Consider the following 19,998-nt stretch of genomic DNA (forward strand, 5'->3'; position numbering starts at 1 on the left):
TCAGTACCAGTGTCGCCTGTTTTTTTCTGTCGATGAGACGCAATAGAGCGGTATTGCAACGTCCACTAATCTAGTTCTGTCGTTCACGGAAATACAAAACTTTTTTTTTTTTTTTTTTAAAAAGAAAAATAAAAAAGGTCCATTTAAATCACTTGATCCCATTCAGAAAGTACCACAAACATAGAGACGAAGGTGAAAAGAAAAGTCGGATGAAAAGTAACTGTGAATCAGAAGCAGATCTGATCCTGTTAGTTAAATATACAGTGTTGCTCCACTGTGGCATCCAGTGAATTCTTCATATACAGTGATGCCATCCTTCTAGAGAGCTGTGTGAGCGGACACACACACGTACACACACGCACACACACGCACACACACGCACACACACGCACACACACGCACGCACACGCACGCACACGCACGCACACGCACGCACACGCACGCACACGCACGCACACGCACGCACACGCACGCACACGCACGCACACGCACGCACACACACGCACACACACGCACACACACGCACACACACAATGTCCCTGACATCAGAAACTCTACAGATCCTTGCCCAATAAAAAGACAGGTAGGGATAATGGGTGTGCTGTGGGAGTTTAGGGTAGAAGAAGAGAGAAGACAGATGGCACTGTGCTCGTCCGTGCTGAGCTAGCGGTTGTTCTTGGTCGCCTCTTTGGCTGCCAGTATCAGTGGCGTCAGGCTCGAGAGAGGCTTGGCCACTTTCAGGAACTGATGCTGAGGAGAGGAAACCAAGGAACATGTCATACATCACATGATTAGCATATTTTCCCTTCACTCCTTTACTTATTCATACTTATTCATCCAACATTTAAAAGTATTTTTGCTTTTGGGCATCTTATATGCAAAGTAAAAATAAATGTAGGAGACAGAGATCAAAGAACTCAGGACTCCTGGTAGTTCCCAGAATATCAAAATCTACTAAAGGTGGTAGAGCTTTTCTTATTTAGCTCCCAAACTTTGGAATAGTCTTCCTGATAGTGTTCGGGGCTCAGACACACTTTCCCAGTTTAAATGTAGATTAAAAACTTTAGTCTCTTTAGTCAGGCGTACACATAATACATCCCATAATCTTGTGCACTATTACATTAGACTTTGCTATGTTACAGCAGCTATAGCAGCTACAGCAGCTATGTTAATCCCTCTCTACTGCTTCTCTCTTTCGACCCATCCCGAGGCATCCAGAAATTGTACCAGCTCCGATTGTCTTCCGTGCCATGAAGATTTTGGACCTCCACTGAGGTGAGGCTGACCCTGTGAGGATCCTGAGGCATCTAGATATTTACCAGCTCCAGTTAGACTCTGCTATACTAAAGAGGAGATGTGAACTCCATGTGGTCTTTTATATCAACACAACATTTATCAGACTGTATATTTATAATCACACACTCCGGTGTCACCCATATGAGGATGAGGTTCCCCTTTGAGTCTGGTTCCTCTCAGGGTTTCTTCCTTCACCATTTAAGGGAGTTTTTCCTTCTCACAGTCACCTGAGTCACCTCAGACTTGCTCATTGGGGATAAATACAAACACATTTAAATATATCTAATATTAATCTTGAATTTTCTATTCTATTAATCTTTATATTATTCTTTAAAATAACCTTTTGTTCTATGTTTATGTTCTTTAAAGCTGCTTTGAGACAACGTCGATTGTAAATAGCGCCATACAAATAAACTTGAATTGAATGGACACTAAAGCAATAAGGACAATTAACAAAAGATATCATACAGTACGATGACTATCTCTTCTGTTAAAGAGGTCTGCGCGTCATGGTCTGTTTAATCATAACTGACTTATTCAACAAAAATGAATAAAAAACCTTTCCCTGAAAGAAGGTGTATTGCTTAGTAAGATAAAAAAAAAAGTTTTTCATATGAGGCTTTCTCTCTGTGCAATGCTTGAGTCATAGTGCTTCTAAGTTACGAGTATGCGCTGTACTTTCAGTTCCCGAGTGTTCTACAGGGAACACGTCCAGCTTGCCTTTTTTTTTTTTTTTTTTTTTAACAGATCGGACTATTCTAAATCAGCTCTGTGTGGGAGTGATGAGGAGAAGGGGTAGGAGGAAGAAACGCTCTACTGCAGTTCTCGGAGGAAGTCACAGACAAGCTGCATGTAGAAGTTTCTGGAACATCTTGTGTTCTCAAATGAGAGATTAAGAAAGTAGTTGAATTACTGGGATATTCGTTGATTATAAGTCTTATGTGATTATTAGGAAGAGATTCCTTTAGATCTGATGACTTTTCTCAGTGTCTTCAATATTGATGGTATAAATCCCAGACTATAAGTTGACCAGACATACTGTAATGTTCCTACTACTTCAGCCCTAGATGTACATAGAAACCTAATAAAACAGCTGATTTATTCTATGCAGTGACATGAAGCCACTTACACAATAGTCGTCTTCGGATATAACGTGAACATTCTGACCAAAAATACAATTATAATAATTCCATGGCGCTGTTGGATTCAGGGCTTCAGTAATGCACACTATGTTGACTATATAATAGTCAAAAGACTAAAGGTATAACCTAGATCTCATCTCACACACACACACACACACATACATACACACACAGTAATACCTGTAGAAGCTCTTTGGCAGAACCTCTTTTCTCCACATCCATCTCTAAACAGCGATTGAGGAAGTCTCGGAAAACTGACGACAGCTTCTCGGGGTTCTGCAGCTCCGGAGTTCCATTAGTGGCAATAAGATACAGCGCCTACACAAAAACATCACTGTGTTCATTTGCATCAATTCCTAAAGGGGTAAATAAAAGTCAGCACATGGAAATGTTTCACTCAGCTGTAAATAAATCATAATCATGGCATCATCGGTGTCCAAACGAATAAACACGAGCTGCAGCCAAAAGCACGTATACATACAAATCAGAGCGTTTATAATTTCTTCCGCAATACATTACCAAGGTGACCAGCATGCCCCGAGACACACTAGTGTTCGTCATTACCATCAAATACACTCATCATTTGTCAAAATCAAACACAAATGCATTTGACTTAGCAAAGCAGGGGATTATTAAAATGAAAACTAAGTGCAGCGTTTATCATGCATCACTTCAGGACTCCTGCAAAAACGTATATAAAACAAAGAAGATCTCAAGATCATTTTTCAAGATCTAATCAATCATATAGATTTGGAATCTGACATTTTCAGACAACTTATCAATTCATTAAGTTCTGTCATTTTTATATATTGTTATGTTCTCACGGTTTCTGCTCCTGTACTGACAAAATCAATAGCCTTGATAATTAGGCGGCTTAATCTTAAGAGTTAGCGTTTTCCAGTTGCCTAGCAACGGTGTTTTTATGACTTTCACTAGAATAATATGGAACGGATAAGCAAGAAATGGGTGTGATGTGACATGAAAGTAAAACAACGAGGTGCTTTGAAGAGGCTTGAAGTGAAGCCGACGTTAGTTATTTTCCTATAAACTCACATAACTTGCCAGCGTTATTTTTTTTTTAGCTGCTTTTAATGCTGTAGAACGTCCGAGAAACAAGCTGGTTTCTGATATCACTTACATTACAACTGCTATAAACAGTCCTTCGATCAGAATCGAACTTAATAACGTTACTGAAAAAGTCCTGAAGACTTTCATGTGGTGGAAAACCTAAACGAACAGGTTACAAAGTTCTGACACTGGAGACTCCGTTTAAAATGTTGAATTCAAATCTTTTCAATTGAAATGTTACTATATTAATGCTCAAACAAGATAGAAGGAGTGTTTTAACATATAGAAAACGAATCAAAAAAATGTGCTGTGCCTTTATTTTCTGTATAATTAATCTTCGTAAGTCTTACCCTCAGAGGATTCTCATTGAGGTATGGAGGCTCTCCCTCAATCATCTCGATAGCCATGATGCCCAGGGACCAAATGTCTACTTTAGGTCCATAAGCCTTGCGAGTTACGACCTCTGGGGCCATCCAGTACGGCGTGCCGACCATGGTGCTGCGTTTACTCTGTTCAGGGGTGATCTGGGCGCAGAAGCCAAAATCAGCTACCAGACAAAACACACACACACACACACACACACACACAAAAGAATAACAGTCAGAAGCGAGTTACATACATTCATGTTTGAGTACTAGTATTACCGTAGCACCTAGTATCATGGTACAAGACCTGCAGGTGACAGACAGTGCAGACTGGAAACTACTCAGCTTAACAGCATCAAACAGGAAAAATGCTAAACTCTGCAGTGCCCCAAACCCCTGAGGGATCCGTACTCGTTTTCTGTCAGTCTTTGGCAGTAAAACGTGACCACTGTTCCCTCTGCTGGTGTAAGCGCAGATCAGCACCCTCATGTCTGGGTAAGTTTTAGCAGCAAAGGAAATTTATACTGTCTTTAACTAGAAGTGTTCAAATGCTTAGAAAGGAAAAAGCCTCCAGAACAAAAAAAACAACAACAGTTGAGACACTGCTCTAGATGTTTAGGGGTACTGACTGAGTTTGACAGAGCCGTCCATTCCCAGCAGGATGTTGTCGCTCTTGATGTCCCTGTGGATCACTTGGTTGGAGTGCAGGAACTCCAGGGCTTGAAGACACTACACACAAAACAGAAGTACATCATAAATAAACAGTAACAAAAAAAACAAACAAACATGAAGACAGGTTAGGAGCTAGAGACAGAAATCTGTAATAAGTTCTATATCCACAGGTTATTATTGTTATGAGTCACATATTGCCAAACTATTCAGAAACTACTAATTTTGTCCTAATATTAATAGGTTACAACAAAAGAGCTTCTCATTGTCTTAGAAATGTACATTAGGTCCATTGAGCTAAATTAGTAGATTCAGTCTACACTAAGCCGGGCTCATACTGTGCAATTTTGCCCACGATTTGGACGTCTGAGACAAATTTTGAAAATCCTAAAAGATTTATAGAATCCTAGGCTAAAAGTCTGTAGTCTTTGATGGCTGGTTTGACGTGGTCTCTCCAGACACTGATTTCAGACACTTACCTGCAGTGTGACATATCCTACAATGAACATCAATCCAAGAACCGACAGGAGCGCCAAACCGGATGACGCACTTAGCTAACTAAGCGCAGGGAAGATGTCAAAACCAGTCAGGTGAACAGTACAGCGGGAAGAAGAACTAAAAACGCTATAGATTGTTTTTATTTGCTGCAACCTGCCATTTGTCTGAACCTGTCACAGATTGGTGATGTAAAACACCGGACAATGTGTGCGTCCGATATTGTTTTTGACGTGTCTTGACATGTCTTACAAGCAACAATCGAGAATGATTATGAAAAATCGCACAGTGTGAGCCTGGCTTAGTAATCGTTTTTCCGGCTGTCTTAATTAATTTACATTAGTCCTCATCGACTTTATAAATTTGACTATATTAACCATTACTCTACTCTCCCTTGAGTCCTTACGAGCTGTCTACATTACATTACATTAGTTTACAGTAGGCTACACGAGTACTCTACCCAATTTCTTATTTATGTAACTGAGCAGTTGAGGGTTGAGGGCCTTACTCGAGGGCCCGGCAGTGACATGTTGGCGGTGCTGGGATTTAAACTCCTGACTTTCCGATTAGTAGTCCGACACCTATAGCGGAGAGCTTTACACCTCTGACCTTTTCAGTAGCATTTCTGAGCTGTCCACATTACACTAGGGCCCATGTGTTAAACTAGAAGACTTGAACTACACCGTATTATGTTGTTGCTTTAAACAATGTATGGTAGTGTTATAATCAGCTCTGTAGTGTTATAATGGCCACCTTTGCACTAGTCCACTCAGGCTGCATATATAGTACTTTATACACATTTCCACTGGCTTTATTATTCATTGCTACTCACCTCTGGGATTATATTCCAACTCCTTTTACACTCCAGTAACTGTTGTACTGTATGCTCTCTACTGTACGCAAAGGCCCTTATAAGCTATTTTAGTGTTCTCTCTCTCTCTCTCTCTCTCTCTCTCTTTCTCTCTGTTACCTACTACAGTAGTCCATTTACACTGCACTCTGTAGTTGACACATACAGAACTACTCACTCGGGCTAAAGCACTGCTTTACATTTGTGTACACGCTAGCTCTTTAAAACTATGAGCACTATTTTATCCTACTATGTTCACTAATTTACACTTTACACTCGCTTTAAAGTTTTCTCTCACCTCCCGGCACACGGCGGCGATCTGCGCCTCGTCCATGCACGTCTCCGTCACCACGTCGGTCAGAGAGCCTCCAGCCAGATACTCCATCACCACCCACAACTCGTCGCCAACCAGGTAACTATGGAAACCAGACAGCACCACGGCAACACAGTGCATTACACAGAGTAACTACGGCAACCACACAGTAGCCTGGGGCAACATATTAGAGCAAAGATGGAATGGTATCCATAAAGACAGAGAAATCCATCCATCTATTCCCATGGGCAACATTACAGCACAAGGGATGTGGGGGTATCTACAGAAACAGTTAAAGCCCCATAGACCTGCCATAACAGCGTTATACTGACAGGAAATTGAGGGAGAGATTGTGTCAGGCCTTGCTGTGATGAAAAATAATCACATACACCAAAATAAGTGATACACAATACTAATCCCCACGCTATATATTTTATGTTTCAAACTCTGTGTTCCGAATTTTTCTCTTATTTCCAATCCATCATTGTAAAGCCTTTGTTTCATGAAATGTCTTTAATGCTTTGAAAAAAAAAAAAAAACAAAAAAACATGCTTCCTATATAAATAAAAAATAAAATCTCAAAAGAATAAATATTTCTAACGTGCTCTATAACTCTCTAAAGATTTAATGTTTTTAATATAGTAGTGTAATCCAGAATAAATGTTCAGTTATTGTTAATGTTTTATTTATCATATGTATTCATTATTATGTTATCTTATTTCTTTATTTCTATAATTTAGTTTATTTAGTATTTAATGTGTATTTGAACAGCGGTGACTCAGATCGAAAATCACAATGCGGGCAATGTTGTTTTTTTTAAATAAATAATAATAATGAGAAAAAAAGAGAAATGTAAACTACGACTAATTCTGCACAGACCTGGACACAGTCTTTACTTCTGTCTTTGAGGATCTTACCTGTCCAGGTAATTAACAATGTTGGGATTCTTGTTTTCCCTCATGACCAAAATCTCATTGATGATGAGCTCCTTTTTGGGCTGCTGCTGCAAATTCATCTGCTTGATGGCCACCTAAGAGCCGGCGAGATAAAAAAAAAACCCTTTACCACCGTGTTAAAGAGCCGTGTGGGGGGGGGAGAAGGAAGGAGAAGCATTCATACAGCCCATTAGACCTCTTTTTTTTTTTGCTCTCTCCCTCTCTCCTGCAGCCCAAGAGTGGCCTTTGAGTAAAAACCTGCTTTCATTTGATGAAATCCCACACAATAGCTACTGAAAGACACATTGTTCTTCGTCTACAGCATCTTTGAGGTTCTCCTTTTACCTCTTGTCCTGTAGCGATGTCTATTGCCGTGTAGACCGTTCCAGACGCCCTGAGATCCCAAACAAACAAAATGGTTCAGAAGTTTTAAAAGGGTTTTTTTTTGTAAAGAAGTTTTCCACAGTTAATGACGCATGTGAAAGAAGACTCACCCCTGGCCAATCTTCTCAAAGCGTGTGTATTTCTTCTTAGGATCACCCACACTAACAATACTCCCTAAACACAGAGGAAGAGAAACCTCATCAGACACAAACATTTAGTGAGAGACCTTAAATCTTTGTACATGTGTATTTATTTTTCTCCTTCTTCTAATGACCAAGAAATCAAAAGATGTCTGCTAGGCCGAAGTGCACTAATATAAGAAGCAAAATATTCTCTGGGTGTATGTCTGGGCATGGCATGGCATGGTGGTTGGCATGGCACGGGACTGGATTTGTGTTTCTGCTGTTTGTTTTTTTGAAGATTTAACATTGCTCACTTGTAAAGTTTCTTGCCAACACAATCATTTTTTTCATCAGTTCTGGTTTTATTAGGATTAGCTCGCAGATATGAAATATCGAGCCATCAGATGTCTGGCATGTTTACTGAAACTGGTAATTATTTACTTTCAGGTGTTACTTTAAGAGTTAACATTAAGAAAGCATGAATTTGGGGCAAATTCTGGGGCAGTGGTGGCTTTATAATTCTGAGCGTTTATAATTCTGAGTTGTTGATTGGAAGATGGGGTTCAAGCCCCAGCACTGCAAAGTTGCCTCTGTTGGGCCCTTGAGCAAGCCCCCTAACCTGCTCTGCTCCAGGGGTGCCGTATCATGGCTGAACCTGTGCTCCGACCCCAACCTCCAACGTTGGGATATGCAAAGAATGAATTTCACTGCATTTACATTTACAGCATTTGCCAGACGCCCTTATCGAGAGCGACGTACAGAAGTGCTTAAGTCTCTATTACTGAATGCATGAACTCTGGTTCACTAGGTTACAGACGTCACTGAACACGTTGACACGTTTTTTGTGGAGCTTGAGTGTATGAACATTAGTTCGAATGCCGTTTACATTAAACTCAGCTGAGCAGAATTATTGCTGACTATTTATAAGAATTATAAAAACTAAGCAATAAACTTAACACTAAGCAAATTCATACTTTGTAAGAATTATTGCTTAGTATTTATCTGGCTGTGGTGTGTTTTTGTCTGATGAAGAGAACTGCAGCTGGCTGGGACATCAAGGATGTTATATCACGGTCCACCTGATGGTACGAGCCTTAATGGATGGGAAGAAAGAGAGGAAAAAAGCACACACCAATCCATTTTTGATTTTTTTTTTTTTTTTTTTTTGATGAATCAAATACGCCGAAGCTGACCGAGTGATCTAGAGTCAAACTGCATGGTGCATCGATATGGAAAAAAGAATCAGAGTGCAACAAGCAAATCTATTTCTATGTCAATTATTCTCATGGTGGATTCTGTTTACTTCTTCTTCAAACCTAAACAAATCATCTCACATTCTCAGGACAGCAGCCAGACAGACTCATGCTGTGGTGTTTCCACTGAATTGGTGAGAAAAACAAGGCACTAAATACGCTTAAAATTCCAAAGGAAACATCAGCTAACAAAAGAGAAAACGAAAAAGAAAAAAACAGTGAGAAGGTACAGACAATAAGGACAAAAGCTAAGGGATAGAGGGCTTTGGTGAAGGCTGTAGATATAGTTTATGATTCTGGAGTGTTGTCTTGGGGCCACACAGGGAACACACTCACACAAACACACACTAGGAGTGTTAGGAAGGTCAGTGGAGAAGCCTGGCAACCACGGAGGGGGACACTTTAAAAGTCCTGGCTGAAATAAGTTGGAGGAAAAAGACACACTGGAGGAGTGAGTGGTTTTGAAGCAGCATCCCTTTCTTACCAGCAGAGGGCGACCTGAGTGCGTCTGTAGCATGAGCGTTTGATAAAACACAGACTCTTAGACAATAGTGGAAACTGGAGTATAATATTCAAGTTACTCATTCAGGAAGTGTTAGTCAGTCATTTTGCCATAAAGTCAAACAACAGGGTAAGAAAATGACTAAGAATATAATGAGGTTGAACTGATTTTGCTTGTTTCGTTCGATTAGCTATCATTTGGTTAAATATTTCTAGATCCTTCACAGCATCGACAGCACAGCTGAATGCGATAGCTTGCAGTAGATATCGCATAGGATCAAGACGGAAATACGCATATTTTTACAAGCAAATCCAAGCAGGAAGTGAGCGCACTATAAGCAGACAGCTCTTTGGACTTTGGAGGCATTTCTAGTAGCGTGAGGACCATAAACATTGTGAGGAACTCTTACGCAGTTTCTCCAGAATCTCCTCGTCTGACATCTTCTTCTTGCGGTTCTTGTCAGCGGCGCGTGGCGTGGTAGAGGAGGCGGCTGGAGCGGGGCCGCCTCCCTCAGCAGGTGGAGGAGAGACAGGAGACGGGGGTGCATCTTTCACAGGGGCGGGAGGCAGGGGCTCAATTACTGAACGGGTATAAATCTGTGGAAGGGCAGAGAAAAGCTTCAGGGGGAAACACTGCTGAGATTCAGTTTCATTTATTTATTCATTTGAAACCTTGATAAAAGAGACCGAGGGCAGACTCTCATTTACAGCGATGTCGAGTTACAAAGAAAACGAAGACAAATCAAAGACACAGAAACAGAAAGCCATTAAGGAAAATATTTACAACCAGACATAAAATGGCCCTGAGTAAAAGGCAAATCCAGTAGCAGGAAATTAGAGAATTAGATATTCTAGAATATATACAGCAAGTCACAGATGAAGGATCTGGAGAAATGGCTGGGCATTCTGGGAAAGAGTTGGATGACTAATATGAAAGGGGCACATTATACTACTGAAACACTAATGTACAGGTTTTCAAACAACAGCTAAGGAGAACAAGGGCACTCCAAGTGGTGCCACTACTTAATTATGTACAAGGCTTCATTTGTAGAATCTCATTTGTTCCCTGATGCAAAATAAAAGGCCGCATAATGACACAGTTGCTCTATAGTTCCTCGACTAGTCTGGTGAAACCTCATTTTTTGTCCCAGTTTGGTCACTAAGCCTCCTGAAGCCAGCCACCGCATCCTTACACAACTATTGCTCATGCTGTATCTAAACACACACAAACCACAGATAGTTGTCGAAAAGTCAGGATTCAAACTTCCAATCACCAGACAATAAGTCAGTGTTTTTCTGTTGTGGCAAACTTGAGCACTTTAGATGAATATAGAGTGGTTATAATTTGGTTATAATGGTTTCCTATGTCCAAAGATTACTGGAGAAGATGTTCATATTGGCTTTCATTTTATACTGACCCAGATCTTTTTTTTTTTTTTTTTTAAAGGAATATCATGTGCTTTCTCTTAGGAGATAAAAAAAACTCCAAAGGCAAAGTCAGGTGTAGTCAGATGTTAATGTACTGTGGCAACGAGAGAGAGAGAAAGGGTGAGAGAGAGAGAGAGAGAGAGAGAGAGAGAGAGAGAGAGAGAAAGGGTGAGAGAGAGAGAGAGAGAGAGAGAGAGAGAGAGAGAGAGAGAGAGAGAGAGAGAGAAAGGGTGAGAGAGAGAGAGAGAGAGAGAGAGAGAGAGAGAGAGAGAGAGAGAGAGAGAGAGAGAGAGAGAGAAAGGGTGAGAGAGAGAGAGAGAGAGAGAGAGAGAGAGAGAGTGTGAGAGTGAGAGAGAGTGAGAGAGAGAGAGAGAGAGAGAGAGAGAAAGGGTGAGAGAGAGAGAGAGAGAGAGAGAGAGAGAGAAAGAGAGAGAGAGAGAGAGAGAGAGAGAAAGGGTGAGAGAGAGAGAGTGAGAGAGAGAGAGAGAGAAAGGGTGAGAGAGAGAGAGAGTGTGAGAGAGAGAGAGAGAGAGAGAGAGAGAGAGAAAGGGTGAGAGAGAGAGAGAGAGAGTGAGAGAGAGAGAGAGAGAGAGAGAAGGATAGACTTACTAAGTTTGTTACTAGCCACACACTAATAAGACACTAAGAAGAAGGATTTGCCAGTCTAAGTGTTGTTGAGTAACGCACTTTATCCTTCTCAGAATCTCAGAACAAAGGCCTGTGTGTTGCGTCTAAGCGAAATGCCGACATGGCGTTCTCCATCTCTGACTCCAGCAGGAGATAAATGGAACATCAACATACTCATTATTCCAACTGCTGAGAAAACATGCAGCCTGGTGTCTTTAATCCAATCAGAGTGGCTGCCTGGGACTTGAAGAAACTCAAGCTTTACTCAGCAGTGTAAATGATGCTAAACTGAATCAGTGGGATATGATGCAAGCAATCAGAGCGGTGCTTTGTATCATGGGGCATCATCATGCTGGCTGAGCTGAACTTTGACCAAAAAAGGGATGGACATGGTGAGCGACAATACTCGTGTTAGGTTTGGTGCTCGTATGAAGGGTCTCAGCGTGAAATTTTGCATTTGCACAAAGCACATTGGGTCCATTGATTCATGCAGCTGAATGTTGCAGCACTTCACCTGATCAGCTAATTATTATCCAATATTCAACTGTCTAGATAAAACCTGGAATCTTCCTCCAGGATTGGCATATTGTGCTTCATGAGATGCTTTTCTGCTCACCGCGAATGTAAAGAATGCTTATTTGAGTTACTCTAGCCTTCCAGTCTGGCTGTTCTTTTCTGTCCTGTTCACTAGATGCTAAGGAAAGGCTTAATCATCAAAAAAAAAATATCCTCATATCCCTCCACTTCTTCAGTAAGAACACAGACTTGTTGATGTGCTGTAGGACACAGAGTGACGAGAATCTCCAAAAATGCTATAGAGTGTAGCTGAGCATCTTAACTGTAGGAGTAAGAGTACACCGAGCGGTTGTGTTCACACTTATAACCGACGATAACCGATGGTCCACCTTTCATATTTAGGCCTTAATTAGGAACCAAAAGAAAAAACTGTTCCATTTAAATCGATCATTATCATATATGAAAACATACAGCACTGTGTCTCTGAAACATGTAAAAGTCATTTCAACACAATACTAAGCTTGACTATTGCTATGATTACGGAACTAGAACTGCTCAGCGGTGAAGCTCATTAAAATGTAAGCTAACGAAATCAATAATAAATTCAGACACCACCTGGCATGACCCAATATAAATAAAGCCCCTCTCAAATAATTAGCCAATTGGTGTTGAGAATAAGTCCAGGGCATCTGTGTACACATGTGTGCGTGTGTGTGTGTGTCTGTGTGTGTGTGTTCAGAGTTCATCAGACCATCCATCATGTGTGTTGTGGTTTAGAATCAGGTTTAACGAGGCTGAACTCCGACGCTGTCAGACACAGCAGCCGCATTTGGCTTCTTGTATTCTTCCTCAGAGACCTCAAGTGAATAAGACGAGACTTTTCTCCATCTCCGTTACTGTCTCAGGCTCTTAACACTTCCACTCCCACACTCTTTCGCTCTTGCTCCCTGCTTCACTCCCTTCCTCTGCAAAGTGAGGATATTTAATTCTCTCTTCTTTTTCACTCATGTTCTTCAATCTCTTTATTCACCTCCGTCTGTCCATCCTACGCTGATATGCGCCTCGTTCTGCCAATCCCTCACTGCTCACTTTTTCTCACCTCCCTCCTTTAGTCCTCTCCTTCACTCCATCCTTCACTCACCTCCTTCTATCCTTCCTTCACTCACTGCCCTCATTTCACTCCCCTTTCTCACCACCCACCTCCCCCTGTTCTTCAGTTCACCATTCATTCCCCTCCCTTTGCCCATCCTTTACTCACTGCCCTCCTCCACCCCTCTCCTTCTGCCCATCCTCCATTTCTTAGCCTTAACTCCACAAGTTTCTGTCCTTTAGTCCCATCCTTCTATCCTTCACTCACTGCCCTCCTACACACCTACACCTTCAACTCCTTTCCACATTACTCTCTAACACTTCTGTCCACCTTTCACTGCCTTCTTTCACACTCGTATCCCGGACATTGTGAAGCTAACATATACACAATGGCATTTTCACAGAATAAAAATAAAGCTAAAAATAATCAAATCTGTTCCTCTGCTTAGAGACACATGTTTGATTCCTAGTGCTTGTTACAAAACGTACCCAACCGGTGCTACAGTACCTGTGCCACAAAGGAGTGAGAGAAAAAAGTAGGGGGGAAAAAAAAATAAAAGACTTAGAGCGGGCAGATTGAAGCAACGGGGGAGGGAGGTGAAGGCAAAAGAAAGGAGAGAGCTATGCGAGTGATGGGAAAACCGTGAGGATTAAAACACAAACAAAGCCAGAAATTTGAATCTTGCATGCAAGCTGTACTCACAGATTTGGTGTGTTCGGGTCGTGGAGCGATCACGGGTGGCGGCGTGGCCTCGTCCTCGTCATCGTCCTCGGATACGGTTGCTACGGCGGGGGTTTCAGACACAGCTTTGGAGTTCTGTGGAGCGAAACGGAGGCTGAGTAGGCAGACACTAAAAGCTAGCTTTATGTTGTGGCTTGGATAAATGGCAGCTTGTTAAATGCCAGGGTTGGAGCAGAGAACTACTAGCCTACATCATCTGCATTAAATATTAGCAATCGAAGCAAACACAGCTAGCTTAGTCATCATGCTTTTCCTCTAAACCCAGGCAACATGGCACCCAAACTGCATAGTCAGCAAGGTCTGAAAAGAAAAAGACGCTGATTCACAGTGTGGAGCATGTGCCTGTGAAAGACTGTGTGGTTTAAGCAAGAGTGTGTGTTTGTATGTGTGTGAGAATGTCTGGAATCACAGGCTGCAATTTCAGGTCACTTTTTTATATATATTTTTTTTGGGTCATGTTTTTAGGTAAATTTTGCACTGAATCGGGCAAAAAAAAACCCCCCCAAAATAACCATAACAAAAACAAAAAAAAACCCTAATTTAAAATTACAAATCAAATTCAATTCTCTTTTCTTTTGTTCATCAATATAAATATCCAGAACACATTTGTGCATTTCTACAGCTCTGTCCTTTGGTTCATTATTTAAATACATCTCTAAATACATCATATCTGCTTCACTTCCTACAGTCGGATCAAATCGCAATTGCTTCCTCACTGCACCTCAAATTGGGTGGGGGGTTAGTGGCAGTAGTGGGGGGGGGGAGGGGAGGGGTATTGTCATTTTGTTCAATGTGCACTTGGAGAAATGTAAAAGATGAAGGTCAGTTTGCTGATCTTTTGTGTCTCAAATCGGTGTGTTTGACAAAATGACCCGACTTCAATCCCACAGAAAACGTAATGGATTTTTCAGAGCAGCAGCTGAAACACCAGAATAAAGTCTGCAGTGTTTACCTCACAAGCGCAGCGCTGTTATTAAGGTGAGGAGCATTAGGAATCAAAGGAGACATGAGACTCATCATTTTCTTGGGGGAGCTTATTTCATACTCAAAATAATTTAAATATGGGTGAAATCTTTATTGGTTCACTGCATAAAAAAAAGAAGTGTGAGAGTCAGACTGGAATTATAGTGAGAGTGTGTGAGCTAACGGTGCGTGCATGAATGTGAGCAGCCATTGGGACTGATGTTCTGTCCGTGTGCCAGCATGAAGCTGTGATAAAACTCTTCCTTCCCATACACACACACACACACACACACACACAGACCATCAACTGGAGACTTACCGGAACATTGGAGGAGCTGTAACTGTCCAAGCTTTTATCTGCAAAGGAAAAAAGACCCAGAAGGGAAAGAAACTCCTTATGAGAACAGAGTGGAATTAAGTGGTAACCTTGTTTGAAAAGATTGTGTGTGTGTGTGTGTGTGTGTGTGTGCGTGTGTGTGTGGCCATGATCATCACACACTGAAACTCTCACCTGTGAAGCTCATGTACTTCTGGCTGTTGGCCGTCTCTTTGGAGTCGTAGAACTTCAGTACATCTAGGACGGCCTGAGGGTTTTTCTTCTGCTCCAGCTTGGTGATGTTTGAGGTCTGGAGCAGACGAGCCCACTGCTCTGGCATACCCTACACACACACACACGCGTGCACACACACAAATTAATATGAAAATCAATTGTGCAAAAAAGGCTCTCTCTCAAAAAGACGACTAAAGAAAATATGGCATTTAAAAGAAAACACAGTTCTTTTTTTCACCCTTTCCACCAGCATCATGTCAACTCCAAGAACTAACTGGTCGCTTGCTGCTTAATATAGCTGCTTTTACTCCTTGACACCATCGTGAAGAGATAATCAACGTTATTCGATTCACCTGACAGTGATTTTAATTTTTTTTACAGCTTATGTGTTATGACTTCAGTGAAAGTCAGAAAACGATTCATCGGACTCGACTCCTTGAGTGAATCGAGTGATGGTGCTGACTCATCTGGAGTCAGAACAGGCGGAGTCATTTTTAGAATCATTTTGCCACCCAAGCATTGAGAAATGTACAGTAATTTGTCACTAACACTTATAAATCAGACTGAAAAGGAAAACGTGGATCTGAAAGCTAGACAGCTAGAGCTAGATGACCTCGATCTACGAGCGCACAACAGAGAAGCTTTGCTTGCAGAGCTGAAGATATTTTTTTTTATAAATCACATAGTCAAGTGTAAACAGAGATTAAACCTGAAATCCTACATAACGTGCGCACTTACAGTGAACTCTCCGGTGACGGCATCAAAGCCCACGTGGATGGTGTGCTCAAAGTCTGACGGCAGAGATATCTCCGGACGCTCCTTCTTTTTATTAGCTGTGGACAGACACACAAAAAAGAATATTTTGAAGGGCAGTGCAAACGACAGCAGCTTTGAAATGATTTCATGAAAACGGCATCTGATGAAAATGACACGTTTGCATCTGTTGTGCTGATTAATACAGGTTGACGACAGTGAGCTCAGTTAGCAGTTATGCTCGGCAACGCAGTGGCTGGAGTTGTGTGGGAGAGGAACTCCTGCTGTTTGATCAACCATTTCGGAGGCAGACTGTAAGATGATGATGACAGGCGATAAAGAAAGCAGCTGTTTTTCTTTTTCTTATTCTAATTTCATCTTTTCCCGTTAGTGGTCACCACAGTGAATCGTATGTTTCCACCTAAGTCTAACCTCGGCATCCTCTACTCTCGCACAAATCAAGTTTATTAAGTTACATTTACATTTCTGCAATTTAGCAGACATGCAACTGCAGACATGTTTATACAACTGAGCAATTGAAGGTTAAGGGCCTTGCTTAGGGGCCCAGCAGTGCCAGATTGGTGGACCTGGGATTCAAACTCATGACCTACTGGCCATTAGTCCAATGCCTTGACCACTAGGCTACCACATCCCCTCACCAGTTCATGTCCTCATTTATCACATCCATACTGTATATCTCCTCTTTGTCTTTCCTCTTGACCTCTTACCTGGCAGCTCCATCTCCAACATCCTTCTATCAATATAACCATCTCCCTCCTCTGTACATGTCCAAACCATCTCAATCTAGTCTCTCTGACCTTGTCCTCAAAACAGCCAACCTGAGCTGTCCCTCTGATGTCCTCATTACTAGTGTGTTTTCTTATAATGTTACTTCCTTAGTGTTGATGATGGCTATGCGTTAAGACGACCAGCAGCGAGTAGTACTCATCTCAAGTACAGGGACAGAGCTGGGGTCCCGTCATTATGGCAGCAATAAAGATGAATGACAGGATATTTAATAAGTCATAAGAATAAAGAGAAAAAGCACAAAACATTCATCATTCAGAAGAGCTGTGATCTGATTTGCATGTTCATACAGACCTTAATGCTACTTTATGAAAGGAGTTTGTGTATAAAATTGCCTCGCCGAGCCAAATGCTGTATTTTAGGTGATGTGTAAAAAATGCAATTTGTAATATGTGAACGTGAAGCTGGAAAAGCCTGGAATCAAACATGTCTTGGCTGACTGAAGAGTCATTGTTGGCTATTCTGTTCATTTCAACCACCAACTGTCCTAATTATCTCTCATTCTCTCACTTTGTCTATCTCTTTCTGACTTTTTCTGTCTCTCTGTCTATAAGTCTTTCTCTCTGTCTCACCCTGTATATTTCCTTCTTTTTGTATTTCTCTCTTTCGTGCTCTCTCTCACTCACTCGGTCTTTGTCTGTCTGTCTGGTTTTGTCTGCCTGTATCTCTCTCTCTCTCTCTCGCTCGCTCGCTCTCTCTGTCGCTCGCTCTGGCCAGCCAGCTGCTGTGTGCTGGCTGTGGTGTGGAGGTCAGGTTGGATATGTAATGTTAACTATTTGCTAGCAGGAAGCTAATTAACAGAGCAGGCGTGCTAAAATGCGAGACATTCTCTGCTAATGACCTTGCACTGATTAGCCCATGACTCTCAGGCTGCCAAAGGGCTCTGAATATAAGACTTTATACGTTAAGTTATTAATAAAAATAGGAATTTAATATTACATGAAACCACAATGAGAAAAGACATTTTCCACCAACCCAGAAACCGCAAAATAATATAAAATTGTATTACTCCTGCTACTTTGCCAGTCTTCCATATAACTACCAGAGACATTCCGGCATGTATGGCAACTCACTCTTATCTCCTCCTCCAGTGAGGATGGAGCGGATAGAGCGGTCCTTGCGCTTCTTGTCCTCGGGATTGGGCGGCAGTGGTTTGGAGGTGTGGTTCATTGCGCTCGGCTCTTTGATCCCGGATCCCATCATGGTGCTGGTGTTCCTCATGGGCGGTGCTGGTGGCTTGTCTTCCACTTCTCCGTTATCGGACATCACGTAGTGCAGGAGCCGCTAGCTCTGGAAAAAAAAAGAAGAAGAAATAAATATATAGAAATTTGGTTTATAAAGGGTTAGGGCAAAAATTAAAGCATTTTAGGCAGGAAGGAAGTGGAGTGAGGTAAGAAGAAAAAAGATTAAGAAGAAAGGTAAGAAGAAAAAAGATTGATGCTGAACAGGAAGGTATTCGTTTATTCTGTAGATCGATGAACAGTTAATGAAAGACAAAACACATTTATACATTATATATATATATATATATATATACACATATATATATATATATATATATATATATATATACACACACACACACATACATATACACATACATATATAAATGTGTTTTGTATAAATACAAATATATGCATTTGGTAGTTTATTTAAACAAGTATGGTCCATCATCCATGATCTGTGCTAGCCTGTGTTGCTAGCCTGTGTTGCTAGCCTGTGTTGCTAGCCTGTGTTGCTAGCCTGTGTGTAGCTAGCCTGTGTAGCTAGCCTGTGTAGCTAGCCTGTGTAGCTAGCCTGTGTAGCTAGCCTGTGTAGCTAGCCTGTGTAGCCAGCCTGTATAGCTAGCCTGTGTAGCTAGCCTGTGTAGCCAACAAGTAAAAATCCTTGTCACACCTAAATTGTACAGCATTAGATTACAGCATCCCGTCTGTCATCACATAAAACTTGTGGGAAAATGTAGCTTCTGGTTACACAAGATGGCTGCCTTCACACTGTTATAATATTCTGTCTGAAAGCACATGAGAATCTGCATAAACACGTCTACAGACTCATCACATTTTCGCTAGATAACCATTGCTGATTGTAAATAAGAAGAATATTCTTTACGAAGTCTTAATGTGTTCACGTGTTCGAGGTCTGGCAATAAGTAAACATGTACAAGTTCAAGAATCCCTGCAAGCATCAAATAAACAGCAAGTCACCTCACAGAAGATCAATTTAATACTTAATCATTTATACAATACAGATCCAATACAAGTGTCCGGGTAACAGCAACTGGCTGTGAAGGTGTGTGCTAGCAGAAACACCTTGCAGTATAGCTGTGAGCTCCCAGCCTGACGTGTGTGTGCGAGAAAGTGTGTGTGCATTTTCATGTATTGCAACCTCAACACAATAAAACGTAAACAATGCTTTTTTTTTATTCCATATATGTACACTTCACACAAGCCTGACTCAACAAACGATGGAGTCTTGACTATGAATGTGATGCTTGTGAACCATCAGAGAAAAACACACACACGCACACCCTGCAGAGCCTTCCCTCATCTCCTCTCCCACACACTCCCCTCCTGTGAGTTCAAACAAAACATTATGTAATCCGCTGTCTTATTTTTGGATCTGTGTTTGTTAGTTATGTGACAAGGAAACATGTTACACGTTAGTTATGTTACAGCAAACAAACACACTAGTGTACAATACAATAGGGCTGATTTTAGATCTCTATCTATCCATCTATCCACCTATCTATCCATCTTGATAGAGATATACATTATCAATCATTCTACTTTAACCCTCCATGATAGATAGATAGATAGATAGATAGATAGATAGATAGATAGATAGACAGACAGACACTATCTATCTACCTACCTATCCATCTATCTATCCATCTATCCATCCATCCATTCATCAATCCTGTCCATCCATCTATCTATCTTTCTACCTCCTCTGACTATCTATCCATCATTCATTCCTTAAATCCATGCAATCCGTCTTCCTTCCTTCTCTGGCTATCCACCAAACCATTCCACAAATTTAAAAATCTATCAAATCCATCTTCCTTCCTTCCTTCTCGGACTTTCCCTCAATCTATTCTGTTCATCCACCCATCTTCTCTAACTATTCATCC

At 41.3% G+C, this 19,998-nt stretch overlaps 1 protein-coding gene across 4 annotated transcripts in view; it reads right to left on the reverse strand.

Moving 5' to 3' along the window:
* Positions 1 to 526: 526 nt before the first annotated feature.
* pak1 (p21 protein (Cdc42/Rac)-activated kinase 1) overlaps positions 527 to 19,998 on the reverse strand; it is a 57,652-nt gene continuing 38,180 nt past the window's right edge. For 3 of the 4 annotated variants that reach the window (XM_060877556.1, XM_060877557.1, XM_060877559.1), the window contains exons 2-15: positions 17,942 to 18,158; positions 16,047 to 16,141; positions 15,270 to 15,417; positions 15,078 to 15,115; positions 13,757 to 13,870; positions 9,804 to 9,990; positions 7,628 to 7,691; positions 7,479 to 7,527; positions 7,116 to 7,228; positions 6,184 to 6,301; positions 4,501 to 4,600; positions 3,857 to 4,053; positions 2,619 to 2,756; positions 527 to 750 (exon numbers count right to left, since the gene is read on the reverse strand). In XM_060877556.1, the coding sequence (XP_060733539.1) occupies positions 664 to 750; positions 2,619 to 2,756; positions 3,857 to 4,053; positions 4,501 to 4,600; positions 6,184 to 6,301; positions 7,116 to 7,228; positions 7,479 to 7,527; positions 7,628 to 7,691; positions 9,804 to 9,990; positions 13,757 to 13,870; positions 15,078 to 15,115; positions 15,270 to 15,417; positions 16,047 to 16,141; positions 17,942 to 18,134 (1,641 nt within the window). In that variant the 5' untranslated portion in view covers positions 18,135 to 18,158 and the 3' untranslated portion in view covers positions 527 to 663. The remainder of the gene's footprint in view (positions 751 to 2,618; positions 2,757 to 3,856; positions 4,054 to 4,500; positions 4,601 to 6,183; positions 6,302 to 7,115; positions 7,229 to 7,478; positions 7,528 to 7,627; positions 7,692 to 9,803; positions 9,991 to 13,756; positions 13,871 to 15,077; positions 15,116 to 15,269; positions 15,418 to 16,046; positions 16,142 to 17,941; positions 18,159 to 19,998) is intronic. The other variant, XM_060877558.1, reaches the window with a different exon arrangement.

Source organism: Tachysurus vachellii, chromosome 9 (assembly GCF_030014155.1).
Source record: "Tachysurus vachellii isolate PV-2020 chromosome 9, HZAU_Pvac_v1, whole genome shotgun sequence".
In the NCBI taxonomy this organism is placed as follows: domain Eukaryota; kingdom Metazoa; phylum Chordata; class Actinopteri; order Siluriformes; family Bagridae; genus Tachysurus; species Tachysurus vachellii.